The sequence below is a fragment of the Calliopsis andreniformis genome, chromosome 3 (assembly GCF_051401765.1).
Source record: "Calliopsis andreniformis isolate RMS-2024a chromosome 3, iyCalAndr_principal, whole genome shotgun sequence".
Taxonomy (NCBI): domain Eukaryota; kingdom Metazoa; phylum Arthropoda; class Insecta; order Hymenoptera; family Andrenidae; genus Calliopsis; species Calliopsis andreniformis.
Window position 1 is genome coordinate 18,394,931 of NC_135064.1, and position 18,745 is coordinate 18,413,675.

Genomic DNA, 18,745 nt, shown 5'->3' on the forward strand with positions numbered 1-18,745 from the left:
ATATAAATGATTCGAGGTACTAGTTGTAGATAATAACGTTGAGAAAAATGCATAACAATTTAGAGATTGACCTTAATTGTTGGGATTATGATTGAATCGAGGATACGCGATAATATTGAGAGATATGAGTGCAGTCTCACCTCGGGACGCAATCTTAGACACTCTCCTATTCACTAGTCCAATGGAGACTACAGATTCCTTGGCTGCATTTAGGCGGGCTCGATCGTGGTAACCTCGAGTTTTTGCAATTGAGCCATGATTGACTCTGCTGGAAGGGAAACAATCGAATCCAAGGCGGAATAGCTGGAAAGTCGACACACTGTTACTGTTTGACCAATTTTGTTAAACATCATCAGATTTCATGCCTGATAGTAAAACTACTCAAACGGCGGTCAAGGATTGATTATATAGAATCTACATAATCTGTTACAGTTTCTGTAATTTGACATTTTCACATCCGAGGCTTCTTTTACGAGAAAATCGATTTTGAAGTTCGATTAGCTAGTGTTCGCGAGAAGTCATGTGGGAAGCATTTCGCCTTACCCATTTCGCGAGACATCTTTTTCGACGCGAACAGTATTAGTTGTTTTTTTACGAGAAGTCTCATGGAAAGTAGTATTCTTTAGTTTTGTATGAGAACCCTGTGTGTATGTGATGTTAGCACTGACTATGTTTATGTTAAAAATAATTCAGCTGTTCGAACAATATGTATATCGTATAGACGTGTCTTTCTCCAGTAGGCGTAGGCTGTTGTCAGTTTTTTCAAACGTTCTTTGATTACCTTTCACTTTCTACATTCCATGATCGAAAAACAGACAGATTATTGGGATCTCAATTGTTACCAAAAACATCAGAGTAATTTGTTACGTAAACGCAACTAGCTTTAAGGAAAGAGTTTAAAATTATAGAATATAGGACATTTCAATGTTAGGTGACTTATGGATTTAAAATACCTTGACTATGTAGTTATTTACGCCACAGTGGTGCAGTACTGTGATTACTCATTATGAAGGTGCTTAAAAACCGCAATTTTGAAATTTTTATATTTTCAAATATTCAAATTATGAAATTTTCAAATATTCAAATTTTCGAGTTTTCGAATTTTCAAATATTCAAATTTTGAAATTTTGAAATTTTGAAATTTTCGAATTTTCAAATATTCAAATTTTTAAATATTAAAATATTCAAATTTTCAAATTTTTAAATATTTAAATTTTCAAATTTTAAAAATTTCCAACCTTCAAGTTTTCGAATTGTCGAATTTTCAAATATTCACATTTTTAGATTTTCAAATTTTTAAATAATATGTGAATTATCGTAACGTTCTAACATAATGTAAAAGTCAATTCAATAAATAGTTTCAGTCTTAACGAATTATTAATAAATCCGATTTCTCTCAGAAAATCGCTACAATTGCTCACCGTCGAAGCTACAGTTCAAAAATCGAATGAATACATAAAACAAAAATACCAGTGTTTTACGAGGAGCAAGTCTCTCCAAGTGTTTCCAAATTATCAATCGGAAGCGTTAATCGTCGCGATAGATTCCTACTCCTACAGTACGTGATCCCTCGTTTACGAGCCTCGAAATTCAACATCTGTGACAGTTTCACGTGACACATGGTTCGACTATAAAACGTCTCCTTTCATAATTCCATCATTTCATAGCTGAAAGGATATGAATAGATTTAAATCTTCTAATTGTAGCATTTCCATTTACTGTATAGAGTGTCTTATCATAATCTTTCTAAATAGCCAACTCGTAAATTATTTACTATTCAAATGATACTAAAAATCTATTTTCTGTTAGTAAATTTTTGTTCAATCTACATGTTTAATTTCTTTTCAAATAATAATATTAACACACTCGAATATTCAGTATTAATTCATAATACTAAAATATTCATACAATATTAAATTATTCGAATACTTCCAGTCCGATAAGTACCTATAATAATTTGAGTAGTATCGTAACTCAGACAAAAAAGAAAATTGAATCTATCATTTCATGGTCAGAATGTCTCTCGCCACTTCCTTGGGCACTTCCCTATCAAGTGAACGTACTATTTGGTCCATAAAAACGGTGACCATTATTTTTTACGTGCTGTTCATGCGACTTTTACGAGTAGTCGCAAGCAGCGTTGTCTCGATGCTCCTAACAGAAGAATTCCTTTGGTTTAGATGTATCAAAGGGACTGGGGCAGAACACTCAATGGCCTCTTCGTTAGCGACAATTTTACGGACGCGGTCAGAGACTCTTAGAAGCCTTTTGGTTAAAATAACATCCAACGTAAAGTTCGCACAATATGTCCGCCGAAACAGTGCAAAAATTTAACGAGCGTTTTTCCCTGATTTCCGTGTTACATACATACATAGCTAGCGGAGTGTGTCGACAACAGTGTCGGTTCAGTGCTCCTTTCAGGCTCGTTCTGTTCGCGAATGGAACGAATTCGAATTGATACACGTGGCATCTGATAGCGTCTAGATCACTTAATCGTCTATTATTATGTTAAAATAGGATTTAGGAAAGAATAGGAACTTTTAGAAGCCAGAGTCAGAGTAGGAATAGAGAAATGAAAAAAGTATTCGTTATAAGCATGCAAGTTGATATAAACCTCAAACGTGGTGCATGTTGTCGTAAAAAAGAATCGATAAAATTGAAAAGAATATTCCTAAAAAGTAAAAAGAGAAGCGACGAGAAGTTACTGGGAAAGTTTCGTGAATTTAAATTGGTAGGAACTCTGATCAAAAGTTATAATAAAACTGGGATGGAATCATGTTATTTTAATGCTAATTATATGTTCGTTGGTAGAAGAGTTATAGAACGGTCCAATGATCTTTTAAAATGCTAGTCGTCCTGGTTTCCTTCGTAGATCTTTGTGAATATATTAAAGCGTAGAACATGATAGACGTGAATCCATGGAGTGTCTCGAAGAAAAAGGGAGGATGTTGTCTCATAAAATTAAAGCTACAGAAGCGTATAATAAATGGAACCGTATAAATTATACATTCTTGATTTAATGTTCAATGATAACATACAATGTAAAATCATTTCATAGGACAATAGCGTAGCCTGTTGCCTATTGCCTAATGCCTAAAGGCCTATTGCCATTTTTTGCGGCATAATCACTATCTCTTGGATCTGAAATGAAAGTTCACAAAGTTTCATTTTTTACATTTATTGTGTGGTAAATTCTAAATTCAACATTTGTGCTCACACTTACCTCAACATTCTCTGGCGTTTTTAGCGTAGTAATCACTGCATCGGCGATATTTTGATCTCTTAACATTGGTAGTTTCTCAAGAACCTCTTTACTGACTTCAACTAGGTTCATTAACATGTCTGTTAGCACTGGTCCAGGACTGATGCTCTGTCGAGAAACAAAATGTAACGCCGCGGGATTTGACAATTTTTAATTGTATGCTTCAAGTTACTGCTTTAGGGAATTAAAAACTTACGGAGACTTTTATGTTCAGCTTAGCTAGGATTATTTCATGACGGATTTCCGTGGTCAAAGCTCGCAGACCATATTTACTAGCTGTGTACATTCCAAAGGGTTTGTGTATGGCCTCAGCGAAGTGTCCTGCTACGCTGTAAATAATAAGCTTGGATTAGTATAACTTAATTGGATCTACTCGATATCTCTAATCCAGGGAGAGTATATTTTCTAGTTTTCTCACATGGAATAGTGTTTAAGGGAATGTTCCAGCTTTTGAAGTTTGGAAATTCTCCGTTTCAGAATTTGGAATCTCTTTTCTTGTATGTTGCTTATGAATTTAAATTATTACCTGTTAATATTAATTATATGCCCCTTTGCGTTACGTTTCTTGATAGATTGTGTAAATTCTCGTGCAAATATTGCTGGAGCTATGAGGTTGACGTCTATCACATCACGGTATTTTTCAGTTGGCGTTTCTGCAAGCAACATTTATTTATATTATACCTTCTTACGAGGGAAGTCCTTTTCACTATTAAGTTCATACGTTTTGGAATTTCAATACTGTCCGCGTATTTTTAAACGTGTTATCTATCTTTTTTTATTCATGTGGTGTCTGACTTTAATGCGAATTTGATATACCTACTGCAATAAGATTTTTAAAAGGAGACGGTTCTAGGAGGAGATATTTCTTTTTTCCCTTTTTAAAAAGTTAACAGATGATAAATGTCAGCAATTATAACAAACGTCTAAATAAAAAGCCAGAAAAGGTTGAACTTAGTTATTTTTGTTACTTTCATTTACATCGCAAAATAAGTGATAAATTTAGTCTCTGTAAATTCACACTTTTACAATTCTGCTGAAGAAGTATTCTACAAACTGTTCTGCAGGGATGAAGGTTATTTGCGGTCACTGACCGGTACAAAACAGGTTCATTGCAACTGTACCATCCACTAAATCAGGCGAATTTCAGATATTTCATTCTTTTAGGGTTCTTTCGTATGATTTTTTCCAGCAGCTATGTTCTTTGTGCTATTAGATCTTATAATCCTACAACAACGTTATGATTAACTCTTATGTAAATAATCATATAAACACAATATTAATATTGCCATTACAAATTGCGATAAAAGATAAAAAAGATGCAGTAAATGAAGGGTGTGCTGAATGATAAACCTTTATCTATTTATTTTAACTGAGATAATGTAATTACTAATATACATTTATGCGAACCAAGGAATGATTGTACTCTTGAATTATTTATTCTTTGGAGGTAGGTTTTGAGCAAGTCTTTCTGAAATCTGTCGAACTATCTTTTGAAACTTAGAATGCTCTGGAAATAGAATACTCAGTATTCGACTGTATAATTTGGAAGTACATTAAACTCCAGAAAGAGTGACATCGTTCAGACAAAGTGTCTGATCTGAATCTGACCAACGTTGTTGCCAGTAGGCTTTGATTACATCGCTGGCAAAGCATAATAATACTTCCAACACATGATTTTCATTGTCTATTGTAATGGTTGTAGAACGTGGAGATTTTCCTGAGACGACGTGGAATGGGTGAAATACTTTATTCGCCTCAAGTGAATGAATTTTTATTCCAATAATACAAGTATGATGAATATTTTTATCTGGATGTAATATTTCATTGCAAAAAAATACGGGCAAATAATTATGTTAGATAAATAGGTATTGTAATACTCTAACATCAGACTGATAACTCTGATTATCTGTATCATGTTCTATACTTGATATTCAAATGAAATATTTGAATAAAGAAAAATGTGTACGAATTAGTATTAGTATCTTAAACAAGGGTTAAATAATATTCAATTCTGACAAGTTCTAATATTATTCCTCAAATGATACACTTCTCAGATACACTGAAAAGAACAAGATTTGTTAGGGAAATTAGGGAAACAAATTTTACCGATAATAGGGGACCTAGTGCTGACTCCCGCGTTGTTTATAAGAATATCCGCGCCGCCCAGCTCGCTTTCGATCCATTTGAAGGCTTTCAAGATGTTCTCTTCCTTCTTGACGTCGCATTCGAAGGGATAAAAATGATTTTTGCCAAGTACCGCGACCAATTCTTCAAGCTTGTCTTTTCGCCTCGCTAGACCGACAACCTTCACAGCGTGATTCACAAGAGCTTTAGAAGTCGCTGCACCGATCCCAGTGCTGGCGCCCGTCACGATCGCTACTTTGCCAGCCCAACGCTCCATCGTTCGCGGTATCGTTCTTCGAACTGTTCCCCCGACGTGATCTCTCCATAGCTTTATAGTAAGGACTGTCTCGCTTTCTGCCATCGCTGGCTACCAATCGCAGTTACACGTGTGTCACGTTCAGTTGATAACTTAATAGCACTTTAATATTGTTTATATATTCATTGTATATATTTGTATGTAAATACATTTATATTTCTCGTTTGCTTCTTTCTGATATAGTTTAGCATTTCTTCGCTGTAGACACACATGTCACATCGATTTTATTGTTACGTGTTAGTTCAGTCATTGAGTGTATCCAGTCTTACCACAGAGAGATGCTCAATGAGCGATATGTGTACATACCTCAAATAATTCTTGCTGCACTGATACATACACTCTCTCTTTCTCTTATTCAGTGGCTCCCGTCTAAGAGAGAGAGAGTATCGCAGCGACCAAAATTGTTTGAGATATATGTAGCGTTTATTGAGCCGCTCATTGAGCGATGGTTGTACTGGATGCATCCATTACATATACTCAAAAATTTAAAAAATTCAAAAATTCAACCCTTAAAATTCACAAGTACTCAAATATTCAATTCTTTGTGTACGCAATTATTCATAATATTTACTATAATCTTATAAGCTATTTTAAAATTAAAAATGCATTATGTGTACGAAGTAGTTAGATGCACATATCAGTAAAAGAGGCGAGTTTACATACAGTTTGAAGTTATTATTATGTCTGGCTGATAACTCGTAAATGATAGTTCAGTTAAGAAGTATGGACGTACATTCTTCAGTACATATTATTATATACTATCAGATGTAGATTAATCATTATCATGATAGCATGACAACGATTTTTGTAATTTTGATGATAATTATTTTCGGTAACGCTGAAGTACATGGTGTTAGTATTTTATATGAAGCAATTATATTTATGCGTAAGATATATAACATGGAAAGTACTGTCTATGAAAGCGATATCGATGACTTACGATTAGCGGAATTGTCTGCAAATTATTTCTAAGCTTACGAATATCTTGTTTTAGAAAGTATACCTCGTTTATTAAAATTGAAAGTTATTGCTATACAATGATAGTCACTAATAGTAACAAATTCAATGATTGATATAATTCATGCATCCTTGATCAGAAGTGGAGAACTATATCATTTTGTACGAACGATAGGTATATATTCTTTTATTCGTTTTTCACAATGTATGTTTGAATTATAATACGTATCTATGATTAATTTCAAATATCCACGTATTGGCAAAGCATATAGAATACTTAACGGTCAGTGGTCGCTATGGATGCAGATTGTGCCATCACTGTTACCTCCAGAATCTAAAAGAAATATTAAAATTCATGGCATTAACTTCTTAAAGTATTCACGCAAGTACTTGTAATTTATATTATTTTATCATAGTACCTCAGCACCTTCTGGTGTTCCTAACGCGTAAATTGCTGCATCTGCGATATCTTGATCTTTCAACATCGGCCAATTTGATGATATATTTGGGTCGTCATTAACAAATTCTTGAATCATTTCAGTATTTACTACACCAGGGCTGATGTTCTGTTTAGAAGCAAACATTATCATAATAATATTCGGTGATTTGAGAAATTTAATACATTTTGGTCAATTATATGTTTGCTATAAGCTCATCACTATTTTCCAAATTTGTACTTATTCCTTTTACTATACACACGAGTATAATAGTTTACTATTAGAAATGAGGCAAATGAACATTTGAATATATTAAAATAGTGACTTACTGTGACTTTGATCTTCAGTTTCGTCTTGATGAATTCATGGCGAAGCTCTGTACCCAAAGCTCGTAGTCCATACTTGCTTGGAGAGTACATACTAATTGGCATCGTGATTGCTTCCGCATAAAGTCCAGCTATACTGTGAATTGAATCTCCATTTACATCTACCCCCATCTTTTTCGAAATTATTGTGCAGCTTGATTCGTGAATTTAATGAGAGTTACCTGTTAATATTTATGATGTGTCCTGGTACATTACGTTTCTTGATAGATTTTGTAAATTCTCTTGCACAGATTGCTGGAGCGATCAAGTTGGTGTCTATAATTCTACGGTAGTCAGAGGTGGGTGATTCTGTAATATCATCATAGTATTTGAGGCAGTGTTTATTTTGTATAATAAAATGTCTCGTTCACTTTTTTATATCTCGTTCTTCGCTCATGTATCGTGATGTTGAAGTCAATAGAAATTGCAATAAGAGTTAAAAGTCATAAGAGCGATAAAAGTCAATAGAAGTCATTGAAGTTAATAGAAATTACAGAAGAGTTGAGAGCGATTACGTTATATCTCGTGGCCTTAACTCCACTTCTGATACATGTGTTTACCTAAGTTTATGTATTTAATGGCTGGAAAATTCTATTTATTATTTTTCTTTTCGCAATGAAATTGATCAGATAATTTAAAACAACGTGAAACAATTTGAAAATAAATATTAATTATAAGGCCATTAATTCAAACCACTATCGAAGTAAAAAATCGGTCATTTAATAAAGAAATAGTTATTTCGCCTTTGCATTCATTGAAATATTCATTTTAACTAATAATGTAAATAATGCAAATAACTTGCTACTTCGTTCGCTATTATGTGCAATTTGCAGCTATGTTAATTATCATCGACTTTACTCAAATTATAAAGAATGAGTTGGCTTGAAGCTATCTTATGATGATGTCATATACGCGAATGTTAAGAAAATATTAATAACAGAGTACAACCAAACTTTCCTGTTGGATGTTTGAAAATTTAAACAATTGAATATCCGACTACTATTAATTTAAATCTTATGCTACTACTGAAGCTGTCGACTATTTTCCAGAATAAATAATCATCAAATCCAAATATTTGGAATTTATTTGCAATATTGGCAAGGAAAATTCATTTCTGTATAACATATTTGAATAATTTCAGTTAGGTTTAAGCAGAATAGTAAAGAGGAGTTTTAGATCTGGTTCAAAGATGACAAAACTCGTACAAATATTAGAAGAGCAAAAAATCCTTTACCGATGATCAGTGATCGTCCAAAAATTCCAGCATTATTAACTAGAATATCAGCACCACCTAACTCCTCGGTCCTCTTAAATGCCGACAGAATTTCTTCCTCTTTCTGTATGTCACATTGAACAGGGTAGAATTTATTCTTCCCGAGTGTCGTGGCTAATTCTTGAAGCCTATCTAGTCTCCTTGCGAGACCCACAACGTTAACACCATGGTTCACAAGGGTTTTAGCAATTGCTGCTCCGATTCCTGAGCTGGCACCCGTTATGATTGCTACTTTTCCAGCCCAACGATCCATCGTTTACGTTGTCGTCTTAGAAACTGCTCTCAGTGTGCGATTCGTGAGTCGTTATATATCACATTTGTAAGAGGTATCTTCGTAACTTGAACAGTACTGAGATATGTCATGAAAAAGTAGAAGAGTGGGGGCATCGTCTACCATTTGACTATATTGCCTGCGGTACCCCTACTCTTCTACTTTTCTCCCAGCATATTGCAACAGGGATCTCTAGCTAGATACTAGTCAATGTTGAGGTGTTAAACTGATTACAGCGATTATCTTGTGCGATGTGTATCTCATGTTATCGCACACTCGGATTACTGTAATCGCTTTGGAAAGTATCTTTGTTGTTGTAAAGATATCGATATACTTCTCATGTTAGCATTTGAATTCAGAGGGTTTTCCATTAATTAACAGTAGACAGTATTTAGTAAAAGAGACACGAGGCAAGGAGGAAAGTTTTATCAGATGTGTCGATAAATTTCGTTGGGTGAATCACACCTTTGCTCTTATCGTAATTGGGTGAGAATGATTCTTGTGACGTTGAGGATAACGTTTTTCCTTAATTGGAAATTATTTCCTTAGTTCCTAATAAATTAATTCCTTAGTTGGAATTTTCCTTAGGGTTGAAGTAAGACGGTGTTAGTACTTTCTATGAAGTAATTAGTTTTATCCCTAACATAAGTAATATATTCGTTTTTTGTGAAAGAATGATATGGAAATCGATAATTGTTATTAAATTAAAAGTGAGATCGAAGTAATTTCTTTAATTAATTATTATTTCTGTGTCTTAGTAGGTTTTTTTATTGATCAGGTATTTCTATGTTTATAATAATGTGAAAAAATTATTGTACAAGATATCGATTATTTTTATTGTTTTATTTCTATTTTTGGACAATGTAGGTACGATATTTTAAGTGTCAAGTATAACCTAATTCACCGTAATGTGTATTAACTATTCGTGATAGAGATTGCTGTATTTTCTGCCATAATTGTTATCTCATGAATCTAAAAAAATATTGAAATACATAGAATCAATTTCTTTAAAATATTCTAAGAAAGTTTTGTTCTTGTTTAACGTGATAGATTTGTTGTATTACCTCTACTCCTTCTGGTGTTTCCAACGCGTAAATTACGGCAGTTGCGACATCCTCATCTTTTAGTACTTGGGGGAATATCTTTTTTCCGCTCTCATCATTCAAAACATCTCGAATCATGTCTGTTAACACAGCTCCAGGACTAATATTCTGTTGGAAATCAAAAGCATTATTAACGCCGTACGATTTGATTAACGTTGGAGTTGCATTTATGAAATATTTCAAAATTTTTTAAATTTCAGGTTTTTAAATATTTCAATTCGTTCTTAAAGCTAATAGATATTATTTATCTTTTTGATCAATTCGTGGAACAGAAATGCCTACTTTCTAGCACTAAGAAATATTAAGTAGTTAACATTTTGCGAAATGAATAGGATGTTATTACCGTAAGTTTTATCTTTAGCTTGCTTGCGATAAATTCATGCCGAAGTTCTGTGCCCAAAGCTCTTTGACCATATTTGGTGGCAGTGTACAAGCCCAGTGGAATCGTGAGTGCTTCCGCAAAATGTCCAGCTATGCTATAAATCATGAATAAAATGTTTATATAAGCAAATATATCAAGATTTTTACATTGACCTTAAATTACACGTATTGAAGACTTCTATAAATTTCAGCACGTAATATAGACAAAGTCAATACATATTAATTAATACAAATGTCTACAAGTGATTGTGTCATTGGTAACTTATTTTTGTAATTCTTTTTTGTTATAATTGTATATATTTCTATATTATATAATCTTTTGCTATAATTATATGGATACTGTAACAAGAGATTTATTTAACGATTTACCTGTTAATATTTATTATGTGTCCGCATGCATTGCGTTTCTTGATAGACTGTGCAAATTCTCTTGCACAAATTGCTGTAGCTACCACGTTGATGTTTATCAATTTATAGTATTCTGAGGTAGGCGAGTCTGTAATTAAAAACAAAAACATTTACAATCATTTATACACAGATTCAAGGTCCAGAGGTAAGGTATATTCAAGGTAAATGACAGATTAGCACCTCACATATTAACGTAAATTTAAAAAATTCACTAAACTATTTTAACTATTTAGTTCAAGACTATATAAAAAAGGAATGAACTCTTAGCTAATATGATCAGGAGTCACAGTACAGTAGTTAAACTTTTTAATATTTGTGTGAATGTCTTGTATCCTACTATCAATTATTTTCACAATAGAAACGCAATAGTCTCGCTTAAGCACGTTACATAAAAATGCAGTAGAACCTCTATTAACCGAGTCTCAACTAAATCGATAAGCTAAATAACAGTAGAAGTCCAAAAACCACATTTTAAAATACTTGATTCCAAAACGTAGTTTTATGTATTTTACAAATAGTTTCGAGATTATTGAACTCTTATCGAACGTACGTCACCTCCCACGTGACATTACACAACTCAGGTCTGAGAATCTGACGTCCAATAAGGGTTAAACATAGCTAATTTTGAACTTGTGTCGATCTTCATCTCATCGATTCAATTATTCTCACCTTTTTCGTTCAGGGTCCCCGTTATTCAATACAATGACAATAAATCATAACAATAATCGCAACAACTTCATTGCATGCTAAAACATCGATCGAAACAAAACAAAGCTTGAACTGTGGCCGAGGTGCTACCGAGGTGCACTAATTTCAAAGAGATCCTACTTGAAAAATCTCGAGAGGCACGTGATTACTAAAAGAACAGAAAATCCTTTACCAATAATTGGCATGCTCGTAGCGACTCCAGCGTTGTTTATGAGAATATCAGCTCCACCTAGTACCTTTTCGACCCATTTGAACGCCGACAGGATGTCTTCCTCTTTCCCAAGGTCACACTGAACAGCATAGAATTTATCCTTGCCAAGTGCCGCGGACAGTTCTTGAAGCTTGTCCAACCTCCTCGCAAGACCAACGACTTTAACACCATGTTTCACGAGGGATTTTGAAATCGCTGCGCCGATCCCTACGCTCGCGCCCGTCACAATTGCCACTTTTCCAGATAAACGATTCATCGTTCGCAATAGTTGCGGACAAACTGTTCAGCGAGCAGCTACTGCACTATTTTATATAACGCATAGTTAACTACGTAGAGGGACGTCACCAATTACCGTCCAATGCAATGTTTGGTCATAATTGATTCAGTAACTCAAGTATACTAGGCATAATACTATCATTTATTTTCGTCCTTGTGGAATTAAATTTACGAGATACGCGATGAGGTTAACTTTTTCTTGTGATTTAGTAATGTTCCTCGATAGAAATAAAATATTTATCGTGAAAAAGAACTTTGACTCTAGAAAACAAATCGTCATTGTTGTACTCTCTGGTGGTGGATGCATCTTCTTAGAAATCTGGTGGTGATTGCTATGACTTTAGAAATGAAAATTTATTGAATCAACTCTAATGGTAGAGTAAGAATTCCGAGGAGCCTTATTTCTTATAAGAATTCTTATATATTTTGTAATGTCATTGTAAATGTTACAAAAATAGTTAATAATGTTACAAATAAATATATACCAATATTGAAATACAAAGTTAACATACATATTATATACTGTACAATTTATAATTTTATAACCTTCGTTAAATATAAATTGTACAATATACATTATATCATAAACTATAAAGGTTTATACAATTTTTGCTGTATAGGCTATCATTCTTCGGAGTAAGTAGTACAAAAATCAAATCTAAACGTTTAATTTTTTGGTATCTTATCTTCTGTTAAACCGAATGTTCCAATTGCTACGTTTTGTGGTAGAATCGTGATTTCGTGAATCTAGGAAAAATGTCCCATGTTAATATAACAATATATCAATATGTTAATATACAATTATTCCTAGATATTATTATATTACCTCTACGCCTACTGGCGTAGATAATGTGAAAATCGCTGCATCGGCGATGTCCTGGTTATGCAGTTTCGGCATGGTATCGAACACTTCTTCGTCAGTAAATAGTCCTTGCAACATCTCTGTCACCACTGCTCCAGGACTGATACTCTGTCAGAATATCGACGAATTAGAACGGTCCATTGAATTGTTAGTACTTGAAAATAATTTAAATAGAGTTATTCCTATGCTCTCTACATATTTGTTATAGACTTACTGTAAGTTTCACACATAATTTATATTGGATAATTTCATGACGAAGTTCTATTCCCAAAGCTTTCAAACCATATTTACTGGGACAGTACATACCAAATGGCATAGTTATAGCCTCTGCAAAGTGTCCACATATGCTATAATACGGATACATACGCGTGATTATTCGTAATCCCGAAAATTTGGAACACAGAGACATCAAGATTGAAAATCAGTGATAGAAGTCGCGATCTTATCGTATTAATTACCTGTTAATATTCACTATGTGTCTTAACATATTCGGTGAATCGCGTTTCTTAACAGACTGAATGAATTCCCTCGCGCAAATTGCTGGAGCTACTAAGTTCGTCTCTAAGACTCTCTTTATTTCATCGGTAGACATATCTGTAACAAAACATTTATCTTCATCTTATTTTACAGTCCACTCTCTCGAGAAATGAACGCCAACAGTGGCACTTATTAATTCCTCAAAAACGTGTTCCCCAGTTAAAAGTTCGCAAACCAGATCTACCTATGATCGCTTATCTGGGATCAGTGCCTTTTTCACATTCGACTTTAACGATCAGGAAGTATGTCTATATTAAGGTCACAATAAGTACTTTACCAATGACCTTTGCTTGATGGGCAGCCCCAGCGTTATTTATTAGAATATCAGGTTCGCCGAGCTCCTTTGTGGCCAGTTTGAACGCCTTCAAGATATTTTCCTCGTTCCTAACGTCGCATTGGATCCCGCAGAATTTATCCTTTCCCAATGATTTTGATAACTCCTGCAGCTTGTCTAACCTCCTCGCAAGACCAGCGACTTTAACGCCATGTTTTACGAGGGATTGAGCGATTGCTGTCCCAATCCCTACACTCGCTCCTGTAACGATCGCTACTTTTCCAGCCCACTTATCCATCGTTCACGTTATTCTACGAACAGAATTTCGAATCAGTGATTTCTTGCTTCGTTTCGCGTAAGGGTTGCGTAAACATTATTGTCACGTCACGTGAAACCATGTCAGATATTATAGCAAAATAGGTCTAAAACAAGGGAAGAAACTTCGGCACACGCTATGGATTTGCTATAAGATGTGACGTGATTTCAAGTAGTATGACAGTATGCAATGTGTTCATACTGTTATTGAACATGTCATTTAAAGCAATTCAGTTTTGTTTTTAATAACAAAGTGTTTTACCTGAGTATGTAGAGAACTTTGAGAAAACTCAAATAACTGGGTAGACAAATTTTGACACTGTGTTCTGTTCTTCGTGAGGATGAAAAAAATCACGTAAACATAGGTTTGGAAATTCTTCCTTTTCGAGATGCTGTATGTCACGGAATTCGATGTATTCGTAGGTGTTGCATATTGCATCACGTTGCAATATTTGATGCATGTATTCACACTCCTGCATGATAATTCTGTTTCGCTATAAGATACAGTAACATTCAAGTGTATCATAGTAGAAGTATAAATCAGAGAAGTCGTTTTATCTTTGTACTGTGCTATGCGTCACTGCTCTATTACGTATGTAATTCTGTGCAATCTGTAGTAGGTATTTAATTACTACGTGTCAAGGTTTGCAGATAACTTGCATAAATAGGAACAATGCAAACCCAGGAATTTATTTAGAATCATTTTTATCACATTTTCAAAAATATGCAGAATTAATCATGAGAATAATGTCTATCTGCATAATATGCATTTCGCGGTGTTTTTGTAATGTTTAGACTTTGGAATCATGTTTTATGTATATTGAATGCTCTTCTTGCTGATATGCTTTAAAACATAAAAATCTGGCACGTACTTCCCTATAGATTACTCTTTTTACATGGTTTTTCGTTTATAGAAGTATAGGTGATAATCCTGACTTGCGCTTTAATTTAAGATTGTTATATTTCCTGTGAAACTGTGGTAGATTGTTCACCTAAGCGTCGCAATATAACTATAAGTTTATGATATTACGTAATTTACCTTTTTTTTTTGTTGCGAAATATTGTAGCTCATGACTTTGACAGGTACTTATGTAACTAGCAGAGAGGAATTTCATTTAGTCATCGTAAAATAGCAAGTAATAGACAGCAGGATGATAGTGTGAAGATAGAGTTACATGAAATATAGTTAGCTAAAAGTGATTGTTACAATGCATAGAATGTTAAGGAAATATTTCTACCTGAGTATAAATTAGGAAAAACAATTCTGTGATTCAATTACTCCTACTTACCCATGTATTCAAGTATTAGTTTTAACAGTCTAATTATCATTTTTGTAGTCAAATACTAAAAACGATGCCAAAAGACGTAAAGTAATATTAATTATTTTTTTCATTTCATAGTGTTTTGTTTTTTTTTTCCTGAATTTCCATTCGAAATTCATGTTAACAAGATTCGTAATCATGTGAATTATGCAGTATTATACAAATTTATGGATATTTAAAAATATTATTATATGAATAAAGGAATTTATCTCATAATTGAAACGTAGGATTTCAAATGAATCAGATATATTAATTGGCATGGAACTACTCCTTGCTTAATTGATATTCATATCCTAAATATAATATCTCGAGCTCTGAAACCCAACTTCGAGGATACAGATACAGAGTCGGCTTGAATGAAAGCAACGAAGTTGCCGTACGAAAATTAATTTCTTCATCGAAATTCATCTGTGGAACAATTAATCTATTTTGCAGATACAATTGCCTCTGCGTTCAGGTTAATTGCAAATTAGACGAACCTTAATTTATAGTACACGTATATGTATACAGTTTATACATATATTGATTATTTAATGTTGTCAATGTATATTGTACAATGTAAATACATACAATATTAATATTTAATTAAAAATTGAATATTTTAATTACCCATCAAGGGGCTGTTTATATTTCTCTCATCTATAGTACTTATGTAATGTGATATAAGAAGAATGTGTATAAATCGATAGCAGTTAATGATGTTATTTTCTGATTTTTGAGCTATTTTTCTATATGTATCTTGTTATTCAGAGAAAACAAATTGTCAGAGGAAAAAGGAATTTAAGTAAGAGCCTTGTTATTCTGAATAGGGTGTTGAATTTTGTATATGCGTATTCCTTAAAAGAGAAGTTTGTGGTGAGAAATTGTGCAAATAACGATCTGTCACAGGGTCGTTCCAAGTGATTCGTCAAGATGGATTGTGCTTATTCGTCACGTTGAGTCCACGCAATTTTCTAGCATCTCATACAGGCGATAAAAATAGCACACTTTACTATACGTATGAACAGAATCGTGTGAAAACACATTTTTATTTAATATTCAAACACATCAAGCTGTCGTACTTGCGTGGAATTATCAAATAACTTTTTTAAGATATTGATAGTCTAGGATAGACATCAGCGTTTTACGACTTCTTTGCTTCGTCATGGTCTTTAATTTCTGCAATGTTATGCTATTGAAACGACTGAAAATGAATTACCTCATCGTGCATCATAAACATTTCAAAATTAGTAGATATAAAATGGAAAAGTACAGTGTTACGACTAAATTAGCATAATTAATTCATCTTTGATTATATCTAAATATACGGTTTTACATAGAATCTTAGATGGTGAGGTTCCTAGATGGGCTACATCCAAAAACAAATTAAGTATTTAATTAAACTTAGGACTTTGTTAATAATTTTTAATCGACACTATGTCGGTATTGCGAAACGAGGATGGCAGAAAAATGCATAGTAAGAAGCGTCCCACGGAATCCTTCGACATGTAACAAGCCTGTTCTCTGGCGTCGTGCCAAAGCCAAGACGGTCGAGCGAGAATCGACCTCTGGAACTCGACGGGATCATGTCCCATCCGCAATGACGTTTCCCATCATGTCTCCGTTGAGGCAGTTCGCAATTTCCGGCTCTTCCGGAAAGGACGCTTCCACGTATGAACCAACTCGATCTCACCGATCGACCAGGAAATAATGAGAAAATTATTTCACGTGTCCCTTGGGTGTTAAATTTTTATCGACCAGTTGCTTCAGCTCCTTTTCTTTCATATTAAAAATAACAGAGTAATTAATCAAATATCGTTAAGTTAAAACCTAGAATACTTTATTTAAAATTTGGAAAGTCTTCAAATTTTTAAATATTCGTATCCTCAAATATTCAAAATTTCAGATATTTAAAATTTCAAATATTCAAATTTTCAAATATTTAAAATTTCAAATGTTCAACATTTCGAATATTCAAAATTTCAAATATTCCAACGTTCATACCTTCAAATATTCAAAATTTCAAATATTCATATTTCTTAATTTTTATATTCACCTTTTTCAGTTTTCAATTTTTTTAATTTTGAACTTTAATAAATATAATATTCAGATATTCAAATCGGAAAAATTTGGATGACATAAATTATTATGTTAGACTATTATTTAAATGAAAGTAGGTACTTACATCATATCAGTATTGGCTACAATATTCACGTAAAGTTGCAATATTAATATAAAATCGTGAAATTCAATCGGATATTATCTACTACAGCATGATTCAGCTTAATGATTGCAGAGAATTTTGTCGATGTTCTACCAATCGATTCCAACCACGGAGAAAATGATAACCGAAAAAGCAGGTGTCAAGGGCGATATCGAGAACCCTCGAAAGCGTTCTGCGATCAATCGTCCCAGGATTATCTTCGTTTCGCTAGACTGCATTCCTAACTTACGCTTGGAGATGTGCTAAAAATGGAACACATATAATAAGCAAAGTAGAAAAAGAAAAGGAACATTGGTAGCAACGCTGAAGAATTAAAAAATTGAAAGATAATGTTCTCAGTTGCTAAATCTTTCGTCTAAGTCGACAGATTCCAGTCGAAGCGGTATAAATATTGGTATCAATACATGACACTGACCTTTTCGATACATCTTACAAATTTTTCGTTCCCCCACCATTTCTTCGTTCAGTTATTCCAACTAAATTCTGCTACTTATAAGTTCACTTCGGTTTATATATATTGAAAAGTTGTTTCGACGTTCCCCTCAGACCTAAACTTTCCCACAGAAGTAATTTGACTATGTTGGCGGACAAAAGTGAATTCGATACCGAACTTTCTGCATAAAGACATCGAGCTTGTCGCGTTACCCGCGAGAACTTTAAAATTTGAAACACAATTGAAGTTAGATAAAATATGAATGTTGAACAAAAAATTGTTTTAATTTCGTGAATTATTACAAATTTTATTTTTACGTAAAGTATAATGAGTCTAGACTTCTATATTCAATCGATTATGTGTATTAAAAAAATTTGTAGATATTGAAACTTTAATCGTTCTATCACTTCGTTTATTCATTGTGTTAATCCTGTAGTACTGCCTGAACAAAATATTCTAAATATAAAAGACCTGCTTGATGCGTGATTTAGCGACAGGCGTTTATGAATTCATTCCACCAGATAACGAAGCGACCCAAGACTGAGAGTATCCCTGAAAGTGGAGTTCCTAGAGCACTGCAGCCCAAGCAAACATGGAATATTGCAAATTAAGCTCGCCCTCGTATCCAAGCTCGTTCTGTACCCTTTTCTTCTTCTCTGTAAACGTGCAGTCGCAGTTTATGCAGTCAAATTCGGGCTTACTTTCTT

At 33.6% G+C, this 18,745-nt stretch overlaps 4 protein-coding genes across 4 annotated transcripts; all 4 read right to left on the reverse strand.

The window, feature by feature from the left end:
* Positions 1–2,768: 2,768 nt before the first annotated feature.
* LOC143189005 (farnesol dehydrogenase-like) lies at positions 2,769–6,689 on the reverse strand. Its single transcript, XM_076393594.1, has 5 exons — positions 5,369–6,689; positions 3,789–3,915; positions 3,459–3,591; positions 3,224–3,370; positions 2,769–3,141 (listed from the first exon to the last, which is right to left on the reverse strand). The coding sequence occupies exons 1-5, from the start codon at positions 5,745–5,747 to the stop codon at positions 3,094–3,096; spliced, it is 834 nt and encodes a 277-aa protein (XP_076249709.1). The 5' UTR covers positions 5,748–6,689; the 3' UTR covers positions 2,769–3,093.
* Positions 6,690–6,814: 125 nt separating this feature from the next.
* Positions 6,815–9,054, reverse strand: LOC143189008 (farnesol dehydrogenase-like). The gene is made up of 5 exons (XM_076393596.1): positions 8,696–9,054; positions 7,644–7,770; positions 7,426–7,558; positions 7,079–7,225; positions 6,815–6,993 (listed from the first exon to the last, which is right to left on the reverse strand). The coding sequence occupies exons 1-5, from the start codon at positions 8,985–8,987 to the stop codon at positions 6,937–6,939; spliced, it is 756 nt and encodes a 251-aa protein (XP_076249711.1). The 5' UTR covers positions 8,988–9,054; the 3' UTR covers positions 6,815–6,936.
* Positions 9,055–9,829: 775 nt separating this feature from the next.
* On the reverse strand, positions 9,830–12,083 carry LOC143189006 (farnesol dehydrogenase-like). The gene is made up of 5 exons (XM_076393595.1): positions 11,778–12,083; positions 10,859–10,985; positions 10,452–10,584; positions 10,070–10,216; positions 9,830–9,977 (listed from the first exon to the last, which is right to left on the reverse strand). The coding sequence occupies exons 1-5, from the start codon at positions 12,070–12,072 to the stop codon at positions 9,921–9,923; spliced, it is 759 nt and encodes a 252-aa protein (XP_076249710.1). The 5' UTR covers positions 12,073–12,083; the 3' UTR covers positions 9,830–9,920.
* Positions 12,084–12,703: 620 nt separating this feature from the next.
* Positions 12,704–14,063, reverse strand: LOC143177313 (farnesol dehydrogenase-like). The gene is made up of 5 exons (XM_076375183.1): positions 13,769–14,063; positions 13,413–13,548; positions 13,169–13,301; positions 12,919–13,062; positions 12,704–12,839 (listed from the first exon to the last, which is right to left on the reverse strand). The coding sequence occupies exons 1-5, from the start codon at positions 14,061–14,063 to the stop codon at positions 12,759–12,761; spliced, it is 789 nt and encodes a 262-aa protein (XP_076231298.1). The 3' UTR covers positions 12,704–12,758.
* Positions 14,064–18,745: the final 4,682 nt, after the last annotated feature.

Excerpts from the sequence above, each read along its gene's own strand:
- LOC143189005 (XM_076393594.1), bottom strand. The coding sequence starts at position 5,747 with ATGGCAGAAAGCGAGACAGTCCTTACTATAAAGCTATGGAGAGATCAC. Across the intron at positions 3,592-3,788 it reads CATATAATTAATATTAACAG|CGTAGCAGGACACTTCGCTG; the intron begins GTAATAATTTAA and ends TATTATTTACAG. Across the intron at positions 3,371-3,458 it reads AGCTGAACATAAAAGTCTCC|AGCATCAGTCCTGGACCAGT; the intron begins GTAAGTTTTTAA and ends GTTTCTCGACAG.
- LOC143189008 (XM_076393596.1), bottom strand. The coding sequence starts at position 8,987 with ATGGATCGTTGGGCTGGAAAAGTAGCAATCATAACGGGTGCCAGCTCA. Across the intron at positions 7,771-8,695 it reads TGGACGATCACTGATCATCG|AATCACCCACCTCTGACTAC; the intron begins GTAAAGGATTTT and ends ATGATATTACAG. Across the intron at positions 6,994-7,078 it reads GAACACCAGAAGGTGCTGAG|ATTCTGGAGGTAACAGTGAT; the intron begins GTACTATGATAA and ends TATTTCTTTTAG.
- LOC143189006 (XM_076393595.1), bottom strand. The coding sequence starts at position 12,072 with ATGAATCGTTTATCTGGAAAAGTGGCAATTGTGACGGGCGCGAGCGTA. Across the intron at positions 10,217-10,451 it reads AGCTAAAGATAAAACTTACG|AATATTAGTCCTGGAGCTGT; the intron begins GTAATAACATCC and ends GATTTCCAACAG. Across the intron at positions 9,978-10,069 it reads AAACACCAGAAGGAGTAGAG|ATTCATGAGATAACAATTAT; the intron begins GTAATACAACAA and ends ATATTTTTTTAG.
- LOC143177313 (XM_076375183.1), bottom strand. The coding sequence starts at position 14,063 with ATGGATAAGTGGGCTGGAAAAGTAGCGATCGTTACAGGAGCGAGTGTA. Across the intron at positions 13,063-13,168 it reads AATTATGTGTGAAACTTACA|AGTATCAGTCCTGGAGCAGT; the intron begins GTAAGTCTATAA and ends ATATTCTGACAG. Across the intron at positions 12,840-12,918 it reads CTACGCCAGTAGGCGTAGAG|ATTCACGAAATCACGATTCT; the intron begins GTAATATAATAA and ends CATTTTTCCTAG.